At 40.6% G+C, this 22637-nt stretch overlaps 1 protein-coding gene across 1 annotated transcript; it reads right to left on the bottom strand.

Moving 5' to 3' along the window:
• Nucleotides 1-1879: 1879 nt before the first annotated feature.
• On the bottom strand, nt 1880-22321 carry rab3ab (RAB3A, member RAS oncogene family, b). The gene is made up of 5 exons (XM_035797786.2): nt 22213-22321; nt 13688-13912; nt 11695-11813; nt 8251-8375; nt 1880-7793 (listed from the first exon to the last, which is right to left on the bottom strand). Exons 2-5 carry the CDS (start codon nt 13910-13912, stop codon nt 7603-7605), a joined length of 660 nt encoding a protein of 219 aa, XP_035653679.1. The 5' UTR covers nt 22213-22321; the 3' UTR covers nt 1880-7602.
• Nucleotides 22322-22637: the final 316 nt, after the last annotated feature.

The raw sequence follows: 22637 nt of genomic DNA, 5'->3' as shown, positions 1-22637 counted from the left end.
GAAGATCAGTCAATTTGGAAAATGTCAAGAACTTTGAACGTTTTTTCAAGTGCATTCGCAAAAAACATAAAGTGCTATGATGAAACTGGCACTCATGAGGACCGTCATAGGAAAGGAAGACCTAGAGTTATCTCTGCTGCAGAGGATAGATTTATTAGAGTTACCAGCCTCAGAAATTGCAGCCCAAATAAATGCTTCACAGAGTTCAAGTAACATCAACATCAACTGTTATCTCAACATCATCTGTTCAGAGGAGACTGCGTGAATCAGGCCTTCATTGTCGAATTGCTGCAAAGAAACCACTACTAAAGAACACCAATAAGAAGAAGAGACTTGCTTGGGCCAAGAAACAAGAACAGTAGACATTTTTATTAAACTAGGCAAGTCAGTTAACAACAAATTACAATGACGTCCTACCCCAGCCAAACCTAACCTGGACAACGCTGGGCCAATTATGCACCGCCCTATGGGACTCCCAATCACGGCCGGTTGTGATACAGCCTGGAATTGAACCAGGGCCTGTAGTGATGCCTCTATCCCTGAGATGCAGTGCCTTAGACCTGCATCAGATGACCTGGCCTCCACAATCACCTGATCTCAACCCAATTGAGATGGTCTGGGCTGAGTTGGACCGCAGAGTGAAGGAAAAGCAGCCAACAAGTGCTCAGCATATGTGGGAACTCCTTCAAGACTGTTGGAAAAGCATTCCAGGTGAAGCTGGTTGAGAGAATGGCAAAATTGTGTAAAGCTGTCATCAAGGCAAAGGGTGGCTACTTTGAAGAATATAAAATATAAAAATATATTTAGATTTGTTTAACACTTTTTTGGCTACTACATGATTCCACATGTTATTTCATAGTTTTGATGTCTTCACTATTATTCTACAATGTAGAAATAGTACAAATAAAGAAAAGCACCTTCTATGAGTAGCTGTGTCCAAGCTTTTGACTGGTGATGTATGCCAATGGCACACTTTTCCACTAATTTATGTGAATTTTAAAAGTTGGCATTTTAGCCAACATTATTGGGTCTTTGCTGACTCAGTAGTGTAAATTGTTTGATAACATGCTTTGTTATTCTTATTCCTGGCATCGCATCCGGAGAATGCATTCCATCGTGAAATTGTAGCATTTACCATCAACATATTGGATACAAATCTGTCCATTCATCACAGGAATTCTGTTGACTGTGATGTCAGTCAGTAACATTTGTATTATCATGGGGTCTTGTGCCCTCTACTGGTATAATATGATTGCATGAATTCTGAGTATAGGAATTCAACACAATTAATTGTATCAACACAATTCTTTGCTCTGATGTCTTAAGTTCAACTGAGTGCTGGCTATGCTGCTTTATCAGGCTATTTGGTAAGTCTACATATTATAATTAAGTCCAAAACATGAAAAACAAGACAACTTTGTACAGTATAAAAGCGTTTGCATAGGACCAAGTTGTGGTAGCACAGATCGTTGTTTCCCCCCCCAATTTAAATCAAGCCTGGATGCTTCATGGATAATTTTATGACAAGTGTAGACACCATAGTATAGACAGCCAGACACTTATGAGATAGTAGCTATCAGAAGGTCCGAGTTTGCTATGAATGCAGCATCAGAGACCACTCTATAGATAGTATAGGGTAGCGTAGGCGCCTATGAGCCAGACACCTATGAGATAGTGAATAGCAGATTGTCTCAACGTGCTTCAAATGCAGCATCATAGACAGGGGCTATACAATATGTGATGTATCAGCGAGTGGCAGGCTCCTGGAAGCAATGTTACGAGCCAAATGAAATGGTGCAACTGCTGCTTGTGTCTTCTGTGTTTGTATATGAGATGCACACTACATTACGGTAGTCATGAAATAAAGAACACTTCAATATTGTAACAGCACAAACTTGTATTTTTGTCATTGAATTCCACATGTTCAGTAGATTTGGTAATGTTCACAATTTAACATTGACACTATATTCCCTTTTTGTTATATTACACAAACTACTGCATAATAGTTGTTGTATTCTCACAATTGAAAAACAAAGTAAAGATACATGTAAACCAAGTCAACAGTACTTTCCAGAACAGTGTTTGGTGGATGCATAATAAAAAAAAGAACACAAACAAAACGATTCAATAAATTCCAAAAACAAGCAACACTTTGGGTCTTTTTCTAAAATTACAATACCTTCATGACAACGCAAACCTTATTGGTCGGTTTGGAAACACAAGGTTGCCTTCTAAGCAAAGAATAAAAACATCAGCTCAAAAATACTCTTATAGTACTTTTCAAAATTTACACTCAAGTCAAATGTTTGTAGTTGTTTTTTTTGTAACTTTGGTGCCATCTCTGATACAACATTTCTCACCACAAACGCAATAAATCCACTAATTCAGTTCTATACTACCTAGAAATAGCAGTGAGAACAAACTGACCCGACACTTTCCAACTGAACCTGAGGTACTAAACCTTTAAAAATAATAAATATATTAATCATCAAGTACATAATTGCTATTTGTATTGTATTGCTTTGTAATAACGAAAGTTACAGCTTTTTTTCCCTTTTTGTTTTGCATGCCTGGAGTCAATACAACGCAATCCACACATTAAACATATATACTATAACTAAAATGTATTTACAGTTTGTTTCATAGAAGGGAAGACCGCATCGGAAAGGAGGAGGACAGTTTACAGAGGGGGATCTCTGGATACTACTGAGAACTCACAGCCATGTGGTATAGAAAATAATGTTGAAAATGTATACTGAACTGCAAGGTACTCAAGTTCACGATGATTCGATACTGTTGTTATTGTAATTGTTACTACAGTAGTATTATTCTATTATTAGTGTTACACAATTATCATTATCGTCCCACATCAAAACTTTGGTGGGACTCAATGAAGTATAAATTTGACCTCTTCATCTATTGAGGATGATTGAAAGACTGATCTACCTGTGTGACTGTTTCGCACTCATCCGTTCTCTAGTAAAGGTCATTGAAACAACCATTGGTATAATATAATGAAAGGCTTAAGGGAGATAGTGGTTTCGATCACATACAATTAGTAATATATTCTCTCATTTAGATGGAAACGTGCCTGGAGTGAGACCTTGGACTGAATAACCAATTCACAGACAAGAGGCAAAAGGTCATTCATATTTTTCGTCCCTAAATGAAAGTTTACTAAATAGCTTTTTTTTAAACCTATGTTATTGTACAGGATGTGTGATAGTATGATTTCTCTTTTTAATCTTATCTCACTTGTGCAGTCTCATTTAGCCTATTTCAAGTCATATGGAGGCAAGTATTGCCCCTGATGTAACATGCACACTGCAATTCATTATTTCTCCCAAATATTTGAAACAAGATAATTGAAACAGATGTAAACGGTGAACGATGCTGACACACTGCAGCTATAGAATGCTCTGCTTTTGTGGCTTCAGCCTTTTTCCATGCAAACTAGCATTCATCTTTACTGCTATTAGTGAGTGTATTAGTACATATCTGAGGGGCTAGTAGGAGCTGAGAAGTTATGTCTAAATGGGCTAAAGGGGGGTGACAATTAAATTAATTAAACAATATATAAATGGATCCAGAGAAAATATACAACATTGATCTCTCATTTTTGATACATCTTCATAGATATTTTCTTTATACTAAAAGAAAAATACATTTTTTTAAATGTATACCATATATATCTTGTACTGCACATTATTTACAGAAAAATGTCAAACAAAAATAAATAAAGAGGTGTCTCTGTGTTTTTTAAACTCATCTATAATTTGTTCGTTATTCCTTTACAGGTTTTTTCTATGTACGAAAAGCTTTAAAAAAGAAAGAGGTACCAGTATACAAAAATAAAAGCTGATTGGACAAAAATTTGAGACTGGAATAAGGAATGGTGTTAAAAAATCTATGTTGTCTCCTTTTTGGAGGCAAGGAAGAGGAGCCTCTGCCTCAGCAACAGCTATTTGGGGATTCTAATAAATACACACAACAACAAAAAACAATGACTGATGTAAATTAAATATGTTTACTTATATTTCGCACAGAGAGGAGGGACAAGACCAGTATATATGTACTAGGCTTCAATATCAAGACAATTTTCCAAATGATTGACCTTTTTATGTCAACACATAGTTTAATATGGCATTCCCATCAGTCCCCAACAAAGGCTGATATCAGAAAAGCATTAATCTGAGAGAAAGAAAGGTAAACAATGATAAGGATTTGGGACAGACTCTGGATAGAGAACTCCATCATGACCACAATCAGGAGAAGAGTAAAGAGTTGTCACTAGTTGTCACTGTCATCCATTCTATTGGCCAACATGCAATCATTGGAAAATAAAATCGATGACCTACGAGCAAGATTAAACTACCAACGGGACATTAAAAATGGTAATATCTTATGTTTCACCGAGTCGTGGCTGAACGACGACATAAATAACATACAGCTGGCGGATTTTACACTGTATCAGCAGGATAGAACAGCAGCATCTGGTAAGACAAGGGGTGGCGATGTATGTATATTTGTAAACAACAGCTGGTGCACAATATCTAAGAAAGTCTTAAGGTTTTGCTCGCCTGAGGTAGAGTATCTCATGATAAGCTGTGGACAACACTATCTACCTAGAGTTTTCATCTGAATTTTTCATAGCTGTCTACATACCACGACAGACAAATGATGGCACTAAGACCACACTCAAAGAGCTGTATACCGCCATAAGCAAACGGGAAAACGTTCATCCAGAGGCGGCACTGCTAGTGGCCAGGGATTTTAATGCAGTGAAACTTAAATCCGTTTGACCAAATTTCTACCAGCATGTTAAATGTGCAACCAGAGGGAAAAAACTCTAGACCACCTTTACTCCACAAACAGAGATGCGTACAAGCTCTCCCTCGACCTCCATTTGGCAAATCTGACCATAATTCTATCCTCCTGACTCCTGCTTACAAGCAAAAATTAAAGCAGGAAGCACTAGTGACCCAGTCAATAAAAAAGTGGTCAGATGAAGCAGAGCTAAGCTGTTTTGCTAGCACAGACTGGAATATGTTCTGGGATTGAGGAGTACACCACATCAGACACTGGCTTCATCAATAAGTGCATCGATGACGTCTTCCCCACAGTGACTGTGCGTACATACCCCAACCAGAAGCCACGGATTACAGGGAACATCCGCACTGAGCTAAAGGTTAAAGCTGCCGCTTTCAAGGAGCTGGAAGCTTATAAGAAACCCGCTATGCCCTCCGACGAACCATCAAACAGGCAAAGCGTCAATACAGGACAAAGATCGAATCGTACTACACCGGCTCCGACGCTCATCAGATGTGGCAGGGCTTGCAAACTATTACAGACTACAAAGGGAAGAACAGCCGAGAACTGCCCAGTGACATGAGCCTACCAGACAAGCTAAATAACTTCTATGCTCACTTCGAGGCAAGTAACACTGAAACATGCATGAGAGCATCAGCTGTTCCGGACGAATGTGTGATCATGCTCTCCGCAGCCAATGTGAGTAAGACCTTTAAACAGGTTAACATTCATAAGGCCGCAGGGCCAGGCGGATTACCAAGACATGTACTCAGAGCATGCGCTGACCAACTGGCAAGTGTCTTCATTGACATTTTCAACCTCTCCCTGTCGGAGTCTGTAATACCAACATGTTTCAAGCAGACCACAATAGTCCCTGTGCCCACGAACACTAAGGTAACCTGTCTAAATGACAACCGACCCGTAGTGCTCACGTCTGTAGCCATGAAGTGCTTTGAAAGGCTGTTCATGGCTCACATCAACACCATTATCCCAGAAATCCTAGACCCACTCCAATTTGCATACCACCCTAACAGATCCACAGATGATGCAATCTCTATTGCACTCCACACTGCCCTTTCCCACCTGGACAAAAGGATCACCTATGTGAGAATGCTATTCATTGACTACAGCTCAGCGTTCAACACCATAGTGCTCTCAAAGCTCAACACTAAGCCAAGGGCCCTGGGACTAAACACCTCTCTCTACAACTGGATCCTGGACTTCTTGATGGGCTTCCCCCAGGTGGTAAGGGTAGGTAACAACACATCTGCCTCGCTGATCCTCAACACGGGAGCCTCTCAGGGGTGTGTGCTCAATCCCCTCCTGTACTCCCTGTTCACTCATGACTGCACGGCCAGGCACGACTCCAACACCATCATTAAGTTTGCCGATGACACAACAGTGGTAGGCCTGATCACTGACAACAAAGAGACAGCCTATAGGGAGGAGGTCAGAGACCTGACCGTGTGGTGCCAGGACAACAACCTCTCCCTCAACGTGATCAAGACAAAGGAGATGATTGTGGACTACAGGAAAAGGAGGACTGAGCACGCCCTCATTCTCAGGGGCTGTAGTGGAGCAGGTTGAGAGCTTCAAGTTCCTTGGTGTCCACATCAACAACAAACTAACATGGTCCAAGCATACCAAGACAGTTGTGAACAGGGCACAACAAAACCTATTCCCCTCAGGAGACTGAGAAGATTTGGCATGGGTCCTCAGATCCTCAAAAGGTTCTATAGCTGCACCATCGAGAGCATCACGGCCTGGTATGGCAACTGCTCGGCCTGCGACCGCAAGGCACTACAGAGGGTAGTGCGTACGTCCCAGTACATCACTGGGGCCAAGCTTCCTGCCATCCAGGACCTCTATACCAGGCGGTGTCAGAGGCAGACCCTAAAAATTGTCAAAGCTCCAGCCACCCTAGTCATAGACTGTTCTCTCTGCTACCGCATAGCAAGCGGTACTGGAGTGTCAAGTCTATAATATATGCCATTTAGCAGACTAGGTCCAAGAGGCTTCTAAACAGCTTCTACCCCAAAGCCATAATATCCCAGAACATCTAATCAAATGGCTATCCAGACTATTTGCATTGCCCCCTCATACGCTGCTGCTACTCTTTGTTATTATCCATGCATATTCACTTTAATAACTCTACCTACATGTACATATTACCTCAATTACCTCGACTAACCGGTGCCCCCGCACATTGACTCTGTACCGGTACCCCCTGTATACAGCCTCGCTATTGTTATTCTACTGCTGCTCTTTAATTATTTGTTACTTTTATTTCTTATTCTTCTTTTTTTTTAGGTATTTTTTTTACTGCATTGTTGGTTAAGGGCTTGTAAGTAAGCATTTACTATAAGGTCTACACCCGTTTTCGGCGCATGTGACAAATACAATTTGATTTGATTTAGTTACCACAGTCACAAAGACAAAATTGGCTAATGAAATGTATGATTTTAAAAAAAAAAGCTTTTTGGTCTTAATTTAAGGTTTGAGTTAAGCATAAGGTTAGCAGTGTGGTTAAGGTTAGGTTAAAAATCAGATTTGAAGAATTTACATTGTAGAAATAAGTGGGGTTTAAGCCATAATTATGACTTTGTGTCTGTGGTAACTAGTGACAACCAGAGTAAAGGGTGCAGAGGGCACAAGAGGATCATGGGAAAAACAGAGTGAACTTCACCCATTCACCCGTATGGAGTGATAGGTTCATTTGGGGGAGATGGGTGAGTGGGGGTTGTGAGGGTGAGGGGACCTGAGGATGGGTTGATGTGGGGGGGTCATTAAGCTTTAGCATGCACAGTCCTGTTGGGGGGCTGCGGGCTGCTCGGTAAGCTGGGGCCCTTGTTTGGCCCCTGTGATGGCCGGGTCGGCGGCGTCCAAGCTCTCAGACATCTTTTCGCAGATGATGTCCACCAACCGCTCGAACGTCTGCTTCACATTGATGTTGTCCTTGGCACTGGCCTCAAAGAACTCGAACCCTGGAACATGGTGTCAGAATTTGGATCATAATGTGGTGGAGGTAGTTTGTCAAGCTAGCCTCATGTCTTATGTAATCTTGCCCATTGGCTTCTAAAGCTAATGTCTGGGATTAAGCTAAACAAGATTACTTTGTATTGCCATTGTGTCATCCCTGTATGACATTTGGTGTCAGCTGTGAGATCTGTGTTCAACAGACAATTAGGCACAATTATATTTGTTTGTTTGCTCTGGATAAAAGCAACTGGATAAAACTCTGGATAAAAGCAACTTCTACTAAGCGATTGCAACCAAATTATACATGTTATTGTTTAGCTGACAACTCAGACGATATAATCAAATCATCAGATATGTAGCAGCATTAACATCACCAGTATCATTGAATGTACCTCATGTAATATCCATACATAGCTAATGTAGTTGTGACCTGTGAGTTGGTGTTGTGTGATGTAAACTCACCCAAGTGTTCAGAGAGCTGCCTACCCCGGTCTGCTGCCACCACCCTCTCGTCCTCCATGTCACACTTGTTTCCCACCAGCAGGACCTGCGCGTTGTCCCAAGAGTAAGTCTTGATCTGGGTTGACCTGTGGCAGCCATACAATTTTTTTGAATTTTAAGTTTAATTTTATTTAACCTTTATTTAACCAGGAAGGGCTCTTTGAGATTTAAAATCTATTTTTCAAGAGCGTCCTGGCCAAGATAGGCAGCACCAAGTCATTACAAAAATTACAGACAAACAACATGAAAAACGACAAGTAATCTTGTAAAAACCATAGAATTCACAAGAGAATAACAAAATCAAAAACAGCTAATTAAAAACATCAACGGGTCAGGGAATCAGCCTCAAAATCCTTCATCTGTGATTTAAAAACACCAATCGAGACAAGTTTTTCCAGTTTAAAAGTATTTTGTAAGGCGTTCCAAGACGATAGCGCAGAGTACATAAAAGCCCTTTTACCAAATTCAGTTTGGACATTTGGAACAGTTAGCAGGATAAAGTCCAGCGAACAAAGAGAGTACCCACCACATTTCTGAACAATAAAAAGGTAGTAAACCCAAAATGGCTTTGTAAATAAAAGTATACCAGTGACTAGCCTACGAGTGACTAGAGAAGGCCAGCCAACCCTGGTACACAAAGTGCAGTGGTGCGTAAGGGTTTTGCAGTTTAAAATAAATCTCAAAGTGCCATGTTAAAGGGTGTCAATTGATCTTAAACACTGAGCGGAAGCATTCATATATAAAATATCCCCATAGTGTAGTAAAGGCATACATGTAGCTGATACTAGCCTCCTTCTGGCTTCAAAAGAAAAACAAGCCTTATTCCTAAAATGAAATCCCAATTTCAGTTTAAATTTTTTTGTAAGTTGTTGAATATGCAATTTAAAAGAGAGGACGTCATCAATTAAAATTCCAAGATATTTATATGAGGTTACAACCTTAATCTCCCTGCCCTGACAGGTAGTAATAGGCGAAAGGTTCAGAGGTCTATTTCTTGCTTTTGAAAACACCATTAGTTTAGTTTTGTCAGTATTGAGGATAAGCTTCAATTGACACCAGGTATGTTGAACAGTATAAAAAACAGTTTGCAAGTTCTGGAAAGCTTTTGTAAGAGACGAGGCACAACAGTAAATAACAGTATCATCAGCTTAAAAATGAAGTTGCGCATTTTGGACATTTTTGTCTAAATCATTTATATAAATAGTGAATAAGAGAGGAGGACCAAGTTCAGAGGCTTGGGGCACACCATTAAAGACAGACAATTTAACAGACCTAAGCCCATCAAATTGAATGCACTGAGTTCTATCAGACAGATAGTTAGCAAACCATGCAACTGCATGCTCTGAAAGACCTCCACTCGACAATCTCTGCCTTAGTATATAGCATGATCAACTGTATCAAAAGCCTTAGAGAGATCCATAAAAAGTGAGACACAGTGCTGTTTTTTGTCAAGGGCTTCAGTGATATCATTTAAAACCTTCATGGCTGCTGTAATTGTGCTATGCTTCTTCCTGGAGCCCGATTGGTACATTGATAAAATAGAGTTAGTAAATACAAACTATTTTAGCTGTTCACTCAGAAGGGTTTCAAGTATTTTCACCAGGAGTGACAGCTTTGAGATTGGCCTATAATTATTTAAAATAGTTGGATCTCCCCCTTTTAAAAGTGGTAGGACAAATGCTGATTTCCAGAATCTCATTTAATTCCAGGGTTAGATTGAACAGATATGTAAGTGGTTCAGCTATGAAATCAGCTGCGAGATTTAAAAATCAGGGATCCAAAAGAGCAAGACCTGCAGGCTTTCTCTGATCTAAGGATTTCAGGGCTTTATGCACCACCTGCACTGAGAATGGCAAAAAGCTAAAAGTTTGACCAGCTCTCACTGGTTCATCCACACAGGGTTGTACAGAGACAGAGGACACTGAATCAAACAGCCTACCAGATGATGCAAAGTGCTCATTGAAACGATTCAGCATTTCAGTTTTGTCATATATAGCAACAGAGTCCTTCAAAACACATGACGATAATTCATTAACATTACTGTTACCAGACATAGACTTAATAGCCTTCCAAACTTTCTAGGGTCATTCAGGTTATCAGTGGTAACAGACATAAAATATTCAGACTTGGCCTTCCTGAGAAGAAAATAACACTTGTTTCGTAACTGCCTAAAAATAAGCCAATCAGCATCAGAACATGATTCCCTTGCTTTAGCCCAGGCTAGATTACGGTCGTGAAAAATACAAGACAGCTCAGAAGAAAACCATGGATTATCCTGCTCTTTAACCCTGAACCTGTGGAATGGGACATGTTTGTTCACTATTTGGGAAAAACAATCATGAAAGAATTTCCAGGCAGTTTCCACATCAGGGATAAACTCAATCTTGCTCCAGTCAAAATAAAACAAATCATAAAAGAAAGCCTGCTCATTAAAACACTTCAAATTTCTCTTACGAATAAAACATGGGTTTGTCTTAGGAACCTTAGTATTTCTAACAGCAACAACAGCACAATGGTCACTTAAATCATTACAAAAAACACCAACCGCAGAATATTTATGTGGAACATTTGTCAATATCAAATCAATCAGGGTAGATTTATCTGGGTATTTAAGATTTGGGCGAGTGGGTGAGTTAATCAACTGGGTAAGATTCATAGAATTACAAAACATTTTTAAATCATCAGACACCGGCTTTAACCAAAACCAGTGGAGATCACCAATCAAGATCATTTCACTGTAAAGAAGTTTATGGTTAAAAAATGGTTCACTATAAGAAAAGATAACACACACACACACACACTGATCCTGTGGTTATGAGCAGGTGCGTGAGGGTCAAAGAGACCCGATGAAGACCTCAGGGTCTCAACATTGTTTTTAATAAACTACTATTAAGAGCATAGATCCAGTATGCAGTCTTCTTTTGTTTTCAGCAACCACACAGAAACAGAGATATGGTCCACTGTAGAGCCATAGATAACTTGGGTGACATTTTCACTGCACTGATTCACCTTTCAAGGGTTATCCAAAATGAGTTTGGAATACTGCAGCTTGCAATACGTTCATTTTGGGGTATTGTGAGTAATAGTGTTTTTGCATAGGATTGGGGATAGTGATTAGGAGTGGAAAATGCCGCTTGGTGTCAACAGGGTCCCTGTTACAATCATGAATCTTAAACAAACTAGAAATATCTATGTGGCTCAAGTTTGTTTTTATTTAGAAAAGGTCAACAAATTGTTATCACTCTGTTGTTCTTTCTGAAGAAAATGTTGACAAACCAATTGAACCTCCTAGAGTCAGACCTGTACTGTATCAAGGAATACTGATCTATTTTTGTCCACCACTGTTGTAGCCTACTATTAATTTGCCATATGGTCACATGACCACATTCCTGCGCAATCACTTACCAGTCCTGCACGGCGTTAAAGGACTCCTCATTGGTGATGTCATACATGAGGATGAAGCCCATGGCTCCGCGGTAGTAAGCGGTGGTGATAGTCCTGTACCTCTCCTGCCCTGCCGTATCCTAGAAACATGACACGCACACACACACACACACACACACACACACACACACACACACACACACACACACACACACACACACACACACACACACACACACACACACACACACACACACACACACACACACACACACACACACACACACACACACACACACACACACGTTGCATTACAATGAACACCACATTTAAATTGACATGCACACCAATCATCTTGCACACCGATAACGACAGAACATTAAAACCCTCCAGTGATATCAAACAGTCTAGCGGCAGACTACTTTTGCTGCCAATTGATGATGATTGCACATCAGTAGCTTTTAGAGACCCTTTCGCATTTCCGCTGTGACTTGCCAAATATCTATTCCCCTCCTTGGTTGGCACGTCAGAAGGGGCAGATTGAGTTACGACCAAAGCTCTAATGAATGCTCATGGAATTAATTAGGCCTCCCTGATACCCAATACTACACCTCTCTGAGCTGTGGCGCAACATCAGCCTCTATCCCCATTACAGATGACAAAACTTGGCTGGTTAGGCTGTATGTTAGGTTTAGGCTGCACATTATCTGTTAAAAAAATCACATTTCTGCTTTGTTTATTTCTAGCGTGCATAATGAATCGGAATGCACATGTAAATATGTAAATTGGGTTAAATATGCACAGTATATTGTGTGAAACAAATGCTTTTATGTTTTAGGTCAGCCGTACTCTATAGGCGAATCGCGGTCTGGATCCGGACCCAGAATGGGGTCAATATGGACCACGGGTCCCAGCAACGTCAGCATAACCAGCTTTTTCAATTTTACTATACTTGTGTGTGTGCTGAGCTGACTGTATGCTGTTCTGTGAAGAAGGGGATAGGGAGCAGTGAGTGTGTATATGTAGGAGGTGAGGGTTATGCACTCAAGGGGAGGGAAGGGTACACAATCAGTCATCGCCTTCTGTGTTTTGATTGGCCAGCAGCCTCTCACTGATGGCCTGGGAAAGGCTGACAACAGAACAAGCCTTCCCTCGTCACAGACACACACACCAACCCACTATAGCACTGTCTGATGTACAGTAGAGACTGTTCATGTTGAAATGCAAACTCTACTGTACTGTACATGCCCGCAATGATGTACTCCAACACATACACTGAATGCACACAACATTAGGAACATTTTCCCAATATTGAGTAGGCCAGCATTCCACAGGGATGCTGGCCCATGTTGGAATGCTGGCCTATGTTGACTCCAGTGATTCCCACATCTGTGTTAAGTTGGCTGGATGTTCTTTGGGTGGTGGACCATTCTTAATACACATGGGAAACTGTTGAGCGTGAAAAACCCAGCAGCATTGCAGTTCTTGACACACTGATTGGATTTAACACATGACATCAATAAGGGATCATAGCTTTCACCTGGATTCACCTGGTCAGTCTGTGTCATGGAAAGAGCAGGTGTTCCTAATATTTTGTAAACTCAAGGTAGAGTAAGAGATCTAAGCAATGATGTATTTCATCCTCATGCCTCTCGGAATGTACTATATTCAAGCTCTAGAGCAGTGATGGGCAACTCTAGTCCTCGGTGGCCGGAGTGGTGTCACACTTTTTCCCCATCCTAGAGATACACAGCTGATTAAACTAATTGCATTTTTAACTGAAGATTATGATTAGTTGACTATTGGAGTCAGGTGTGTTAGCTGGGGCTGGGGCAAAAGTGTTACACTAAACAGGCCCTCAAGGAATGGAGTTGCCCATTCCTGACCTAGGGGTATAATTACCAGGTGAGCCTTACCATGGTTTTGGTAATGGTTGCCAAAAGTGTCGTTTTTGGCAGGGGTCTTGTTACACAGACATATCAACCATATGAAAGGAGCCATCTCCAAATCTCACCCAGATCTGTAGCTTGATCCTCTTGTCATTCCTGTAGATCGTCTTCACCTTGAAGTCGATACCCACCGTGCTGACGAAGGCCGGCGTGAAGGAGTCGTCAGCGTAGCGGAACAGAAAGCTGGTCTTGCCCACGCTGCTGTTTCCAATGATGAGGATCTTGAACATGTAGTCAAAGTTCTGGTCTGAGGACTCCTTCTGTCCATAGGTAGCTGTAGCTGAAGCCATCTGAAAGAGTAGAGAGAGTTTGTCAAATAACTGAAATTATCCCTTGTAATTGTAAATATCATGGAAACAGTTCCGATATTGAGTCTTGGGTGATCACAGAGCAGTATTATTATTACATTGTGTTTCTATCAGTGGAGGCTGCTGAGGGGAAAACGGCTGATAAAAATGGCCCGAACTAAGCAAATGGAATGGCTTCATACACTCGGAAACCATATGTTTGTATTTGATACCATTCCACTGATTCCGCTCCAGTCATCACCACAAGCCTATTCTCCACAATTAAGGTGCCACCATTCTTTGGTTTCTATAAATGGCCTCTGGCACATCAAAAAGGCATACTTCAAAAGTTATAACCTAGGATAAGCAGTGAAGGCCATGTTAGAAGTACAGATGAAATGATACAGAATGCCAAATATCCACCCAATTGATTTAGCACCATCAAGGCCTGCTTAAGCCCTTGCCAAACACAACTAGCATTAGTGGGAGAAGTACCTAATCATCGTACTTCAGTAAAAGTAAAGGTATATTAATAGAAAAAGACTGTGCGTGAGTTTAACAATTTTACTGTCCTGCTAAGCATTCAAAATGTAACGAGTACGTTTGGGTGTCAGAGAATACGTATGGAGTAAAAAATACATAATTTTCTTTAGGAATGTAGTGAAGTAAAAGTTGTCAAAAATATAAATAGTAAATTAAAGTCCAGATACTCCAAAAAACTACTTATGTAGTACTTTAAAGTATTTTTACTTATGTACTTTACACCACTAACAACTAGTACAAAAAAGGGAGCAACCTTTTTTTTCTTTCTTTTAATTTGACATTTATTTAACCAGGCAAGTCAGTTAAGAACATATTCTTATTTTCAATGACGGCCTGGGAACAGTGGGTTAACTGCCTGTTCAGGGGCAGAACGACAGATTTGTACCTTGTCAGCTCGGGGGTTTGAACTCGCAACCTTCCGGTTAATAGTCCAACGCTCTAACCACTAGGCTACGCTGCCACCCCTCATCCATCACGAAGTGCAATTCATCAGTGTTCACCAAGGAGGAGTGGAATTAATTGATCAGAAACTAAACTCTGGAACATCGATAAACCAGAGGCACAAGAAGACTGCATTGCATCAATAACCATTTCATCAGTTCCCATCAAATCACATGTTATTTGTCACATGCTTCGTAAACAACAGGTTTAGGCTAACTAACTTACTTACGGAGCCTTCCCAAATAGTCTAATAATAACACAAGGAATAAATACACAATGAGTAACGATAACTTGGCTATATACACAGCATACCAGTACCGAGCCGATGTGCAGGGGTACGAGGTAATTGAGGTATATATGTACATATAGGTAGGGATAAAGGGACTAAGCAAAAGGGAGAGATAATAAACAGTAACAGCAGCAAATGTGATTAGTCAAAAGACTTAGTGCAAAAAGGCTCAATGCAGCAATTCCGGGTAGCTATCAGTTAACTATTTAACAAACTATTTAGCAGTATTATAGCTTGGGGGTAGAAGCTGTTCAGGGTCTTGTTTGTTCTAGACTTGGTGTATCAGTACCGCTTGCTGTGCGGTAGCAGAGAGAATAGTCTATGACTTGGGTGGCTGGAGTCTTTGACAATTTTTTGAACTTTCCTCTGACACTGCCTGGTATAGAGGTCCAGGATGGCATGGAGCTAGGCCCCAGTGATGTACTGGCCAGTACGCAAAACCCTCTGTCGTGTCTTGAGGTCGGACACCATGCAATTGCCATACCAAGCGATGATGCAGCCAGTCAAGATGGTCTCAATAGTGCAGCTGTATAACTTTTTGAGGTTCTGAGGGCTCATGTCGAATCTTTTCATTCAACTGAGGGGAAAGAGGTGTTGTTGTGCCCTCTTCATGATTGTGTTGATGTGTGTGGACCATGATAGTTGCTTAGTGATGTGGACACAGAGGAACTTGAACCTCTCGACCTGCTCCACAACAGCCCCGTTGATATGGATGCTGGCGTGCTCAGCCCTCCTTTTCCTGTAGTCCACGATCAGCTCCTTTGTCTTGCTGAAGTTGAGGGAGAGGTTGTTGTCCTGGCACCACACTGCCAGGTCTCTGACCACCTCCCCATAGGCTGTCTCATCATCGTCGGTGGTCAGGCCTACCACCGTCATGTCGTCTACAAACTTAATGATGGTGTTGGAGTCGTGCACTGCCACGCAGTTGTGGGTGAACAGGGAGTACAGGAGGGGACTAAACACGCACCCCTGAGGGGCCCACATGTTGAGGGTCATTGTGGCGGATGTGTTGTTGCCTATCCTCACCACCTGGGTGCGGAGCGCCAGGAAGTCCAGGATCCAGTTGCAGAGGGAAGTGTTTAATTCCAGGATCCTTAGCTTAGTGATGGGTTTGGAGGGCACAATGGTGTTGAACGCTGAGCTGTAGTCAATGAACAGCATTCTAACGTAGGTTTTCCTTTTGTCTTGGTGGGAAAGGGAAGTGTGGTGTGGAATAGAGATTGCATCATCTGTGGATCTGTTGGGATGGTATGCAAATTGGAGTGGATCCAGGGTGTCTGGGATGATGGTGTTGATGTGAGCCATGAACAGCCTTTCAAAGCATTTCATTGCTACAGATGTGAGTGCTGTGGGGCAATATTAATTTAGACAGGTTACCTTGGTGTTCTTGGGCACAGGGACTATGGTCGTCTGCTTGAAACATATAGGTATTACAGACTGGGTCAGGGAGACGTTGAAAATGTCAGTATAGACACTTGCCGGATGGTCAGCATCGGTTCAATGTGACAGCAAGATATTCCTTGGCGAGGAAATAGTCCACTGATGATTCTCTGGCACTTGACAGGTATCAAAGCTTTTTACACAAAGTGGAACATTCGGAACTCCCTTATACTTACAACACCTATTTAATGATGGGTTGCTGGTTTTACATACCAATCATTCTGTCTCTCAAAAGATGTGAGCCATTGTCTATAATTTATTCAGCTCTCAACAGTGCATTCTAGAAAGATAGAGAAGTCTGTGCCACATGCAACAAAAATGACTTCAAATGAATGTGACTGGGGCAGACAGATTGACTGACAGGTCACTCGTCCTCTCAGGACATCTTCCCCTGTGGTAGAACAGTAGTGGGACTGGGATTGGTCATATCTGAGCAGAAGGTTACTCTGTAAGAACTTTTGGCGGGGTCACTTCTAATCTTTAGGGCAGCCCATCAGGAGTCGAGGTCCCTAAGGCTCTGTCTATATTTGGACTGCTATCTCTACTTGGCTGCTGCATTGGAACACTAAAACTCCCTGAGATAACGTGTAAACAAGACATGCCCAGTATAATAGGTGCTCCGACAGATCGGTTTACAGAAAACACAGGGATGCTCTCTTTAATAATGGAACATGTTATTTTTCATGAGTCATGATTCTATTTTTTACACAAGAACCCTGAGCTGCTGGTAATAGTACTTGATTTGGATCTAAGTACCTAATAAGGACTTGGCATTCATCATACTTGCCATGTGTTAAATTTGATACAAGTTACAGGGAAACAGGCAAAGGACAAGAAGAACGTCCTGCACATTCTTCTTCCCTGTTTCACTGTATCAGGGCGAGCACACTGCACATTCTTCTTCCCTGTTTCACTGTATCAGGGCGAGCACACTGCACATTCTTCTTCCCTGTTTCACTGTATCAGGGCGAGCACACTGCACATTCTTCTTCCCTGTTTCACTGTATCAGGGCGAGCACACTGCACATTCTTCTTCCCTGTTTCACTGTATCAGGGCGAGCACACTGCACATTCTTCTTCCCTGTTTCACTGTATCAGGGCGAGCACACTGCACATTCTTCTTCCCTGTTTCACTGTATCAGGGCGAGCACACTGCACATTCTTCTTCCCTGTTTCACTGTATCAGGGCGAGCACACTGCACATTCTTCTTCCCTGTTTCACTGTATCAGGGCGAGCACACTGCACATTCTTCTTCCCTGTTTCACTGTATCAGGGCGAGCACACTGCACATTCTTCTTCCCTGTTTCACTGTATCAGGGCGAGCACACTGCACATTCTTCTTCCCTGTTTCACTGTATCAGGGCGAGCACACTGCACATTCTTCTTCCCTGTTTCACTGTATCAGGGCGAGCACACTGCACATGTTTAACCTTAGTGCACCTGTCCCCATAATGTCATTAAAACAAAAAGGCAATAATACTCTTGTTTTGAAGATCTACTGAGGCACTGTTCATATTCAACAAGGGTCTCATGGAAAACAGATTCAGCTTTTCAACACAGGACTCTTGTAATGAAAAAAGGAAGCACAAATAAGGTCAATAGCAAAAGCATGCCAGGTATTTATATGCAACCTGATCAATACTGCAAACACAGAATACAATCTAAATAAGTATTGATAAATAAACTGACAAAATGGACTATCCAACCTTCAGTATAATACATCACAAATGGCCGGAACCTGATAGATTCTGGTTTAAATGTAATCCCTGACAGGTTCTGGTTTAAATGTAATCCCTGACAGGTTCTGGTTTAAATGTAATCCCTGACAGGTTTTGGTTTAAATGTAATCCCTGACAGGTTCTGGTTCAAATATAATCCCTGACAGGTTCTGGTTCAAGTGTAAGCCCTGACAGGTTCTGGTTTAAATGTAATCCCTGACAGGTTATGGTTCAAGTGTAATCCCTGACAGGTTCTGGTTTAAATGTAATCCCTGACACGTTTAGGTTTAAATGTAATCCCTGACAGGTTCTGGTTCAAGTGTAATCAAACACTTTTATCTTTGAACACCTTGGTTATGAGTGAAACAAGCTTGCGTTTGGACTTGTAGACTGAACACTAGTGTCCACAACATTCAAGCCATGTGGTTTTTACTTTTATTTCTGAGAAACATGATTTAGATGACAGGATGATAGGCCTAGACCGACCAGTAGGCCATCATTTCTCGATCTTACAAAGGCCTTATTGGAGGTGTGTAAACCCAATCATCGTTATTGAAGCCTCCCTTTCAAGAGATTGAGCAATTAGTCTAAATGTAATTAACAAATGCTTTCTAATCTATTGACTGAAATATGCTTATTGCAATGTCATGCCAGGACTTAATGCTCCCTAGACTACCTATGCCTTTCTAAGGACACAAGTCTGGCTGACCAGGAGAACTAATCACACAACTTGGACACAAAATGATGATATTCATCATGATGATCGTACTGTATGTTAGATGAGAGATGCAGATTCAAAATAACTCCAATCAACACCATTAACCATATACTTCTCAACCTCTACCAACTGAGGACAGGAAGAGGAGTAGCTGCCCGACTAAAGACAATCGTGTTTGTTCCTACATGGTTTGTTCCCTTGTCTTTGAGAACACAGAGAGACCCGTGTCTGACGGGAAGAGGAGTATCTGTGGCATCAACTTGTGTCACTTGTCTTATCAGCCTAAAGAGATTGACAACATAACAACAGGTGCTGTACTCCACTCAATATTTATTTTGTTTGAACTACATTGCTTGTAATGACTATACTCTGTCTTCTTATAATATGTACCATATTTTTTCATTTTTGTATATGCGAGTTAAGTTGTTTTTTGTCCTCTAAATTTGGGATTCCATTAAAACACTACAATGAATGTTAATGTTTGTCTCTGTCTTTTCGTATTGAAAAATAATAAACAGATTATAAAAAATAAAAAACAGTTGTGTAATGTCAGCCGGGCCGAGACTGTGTCGGTGCACTATGAGTCAAACACCATTGATTAGTCTTTTGGATAGGTTCCCGGTGGCAGCTCGTTAATCCAGTTTTATTCCAGAATGATCCCAGAAAACCTGAGAGTCAGACCTGGGCATGTATTCATATAGCGTCTCAGAGTAGGTGTGCTGATCTATGATCAGGTCCTCCTTGTCCGTGTAATCTTATTCATTACTCTTACTCTGAGACTCTTTATGAATACAGGCCCTGATCCAAACACCTTGAGATTAGGCAAGCTAATGAGAAAGGCAGCTGCAGTTTACCTCAGCTTAATCTGGCCCAAATTAAACAAAACAAGATTTTTATGCTCTTGTGGCTGAATGGAAGCAAGTGTCCGCAGCAATGTTCCAGCATCTAGTGGAAAGCCGTCCCAGAAGAGTGGAGGCTGTTATAGCAGCATATTAATGCCCATGATTTTGGAATGAGATGTTCGACGAGCAGGTGTACACATACTTTTGGTCATGTAGTGTTTATATAAAAAAATGGTTCTGATATGAGGCCTATGTAATGTAAGGAAATATATAATCGACTTAAATGTTAGGACTTTAGAATGTCCATAATATTTTTAGAACCCGTCTACTAAAAACAATTACTCTATTGAAGTGAGATACTTTTAATTGATTTTCCCAGCTAGGCATTTGGATTTAATTTATTTTGATTACATTTATTTTCTTCCAAAATTAATAACATTTGGGAGTATTTAATGGTATTATAAGCAATTTTATATTACTTTTCATGATACAAATTGTTCATAATTATAAACCTTTAATTTGTTACATTCACTTCAAAAATGTTCTACATTTAATCTCCAAGATAATGCGAATTAATGGTGGTCCTCTGAATGGAAAAGGTTGTGGACCACTGCTCTACAGTCAACATATTGCTCAAACTAAGTAAGAAATTATACTCCACAACAGACACACACAGCAGACATTTCCAAATCAACTCCCTGCATTCTGCTTCAATGATTAGTTGAATTAATGAAACAAAAAGTGATGCTTCATTACTTGCATTGGAAAACTAAGCATAAGAGGGATTTTTCTATTTTATTGACAGTGGACTGAATTGGACTGAATCAAATAACATGATAATTCATAGTGAGGCACAAACCAGGGTACCAAAACATCCTGATAGAAGATTGTCTAAGATGGCATTTTCCCCCATCCAATCACATTTCCCCTTTTCTAAGAAGAATAGGAGCTAAATATAGCATACGCTCCCTCTTTTTAGAGCAGAAGATATTATAAACCTGCCAGAATCACAATGTAAGCCTGCAATTATGAGAGTGGGGCTGGGAGTTGTTTTTCTTTTCATGGGATGGGAGGAAACAAAAATGGATGCAGTGTAATCTAATGGATATTGAAGGACAGGCAATTGCGGCCACTATTAAAACATTGAACATGGAAGATTCCTTAAGACTTTTTCTGGGATGCCTTTCCCACAGAGTCCAGCAATAACATTGGAGTATAATCTATTTAAAGTATATACAAGGGAAATGCTCACACCAATTTAGACATGCCTGTATATAATATTGCCATGAGACTCAATAAATCATATTTGCAATAATATAGCCCTCCTGAAACATTGAATAGGCCAGCCACATCATATCTGTCATACAATCTGTATAGTAGGGCTAGTAGCCTAAATGCTCACAGGTTTCTTATCATATAGTATGGTATATCTACTTTCTGGCATTCAATGTATGATTATTTCAAATTGTCCCAATCTAACATGCAAAATACTCAAGTAGCCTGTTTTAAATCAGTATTTCTTATTAACTGTCAAATTTAACATAGCCTGCAGTCCTATGTTGACAATTCCTATAAAATTTAGGAAAAATGTTTACATTGCATCATCATCATCCGAAAAATCAACAACGGTGACTTGGGTGAGTGAGTTGTCCTGAGATAACATTCAATAGGTAACTGACAAAGAGGCCCCACCGCTGCTTGCTGATGTAGTCGCATTCACACACACAGCATTATGATTCTCTATATAGGTTTTGTGCTGTCAAAGCTGTGGTTATATAAAGACATCAAGGATTTAAATAGCCTACAGAAAGAACATTGTAATGCCATTCAGCCTGTACGATCAAAGACCACCATGTTCGTTCCTGCGTTCCCTTTCTGAGCACAGAGCGACCCGTGTCCTACCTATCGACAGCGCATTGGATTTTCCATATGGCATGCTTGATATCAATTCAAGTAAACTATACATTGTTTCCTTGATGTAAGAATTCTCTCGCACTACAAATTAAGGATACAGATACAATATCGAGAACCAGACATGCTACTGTAACCGCTGGGCTATTTTAGGAAAGCGGATGCTTTTATTTTTCTAAGCTTGAAGTGTTATGTATTACGGCATAATTGTAAGCAACCCATATGGAACATTATATTTCTATGCTACTGCAATTACATTTCTCTCTAAAGCAAGCATATTATGTCAAATTAAGGATATTGTTCCTCCTTTATTCTATTTTGTCAGCTATTTCCACATGAAATCCTTAACACACGTAACTCTACCACAGGTATGACGATATAATGTTAAGAATTTCCTTACCTTTAAATATTTATTTTAGACTGTTATTACACCAATGCACCACCGCGTCTAGCACCTGCAGAAACACCGACGTTATATGACTGACTGACAGTCGAGGACTGAGGTGGGCCGGACCTCAATTTTGGTGTGGGTTGATTGATATTTCAAGCCACTAATCCTGGACCACGTTCACCGAAACGTCCTAAAATATTCAAGATACGTTAAACCCAGACCTATTTATTATTTATCCTCCTAGCTTGACCTTCTCTATAATTTATTTCAAAAGAGTGTCAGGAAATCATCAATCGAATGACTTTACATAGCCATGATCTTCAACAACAGCAGTTGATAATAACGAAAGCTTTTTGTTATCTCTCTTTCAATTATTTGAATAATGATGTCTCTGGTGTAAATAGCTTTAGGTGTTGGTTGGGTCTTATTATTAC

The sequence above is a fragment of the Oncorhynchus keta genome, chromosome 22 (assembly GCF_023373465.1).
Source record: "Oncorhynchus keta strain PuntledgeMale-10-30-2019 chromosome 22, Oket_V2, whole genome shotgun sequence".
Lineage (NCBI taxonomy): Eukaryota > Metazoa > Chordata > Actinopteri > Salmoniformes > Salmonidae > Oncorhynchus > Oncorhynchus keta.
This window is presented reverse-complemented; position numbering and strand designations above follow the sequence as displayed.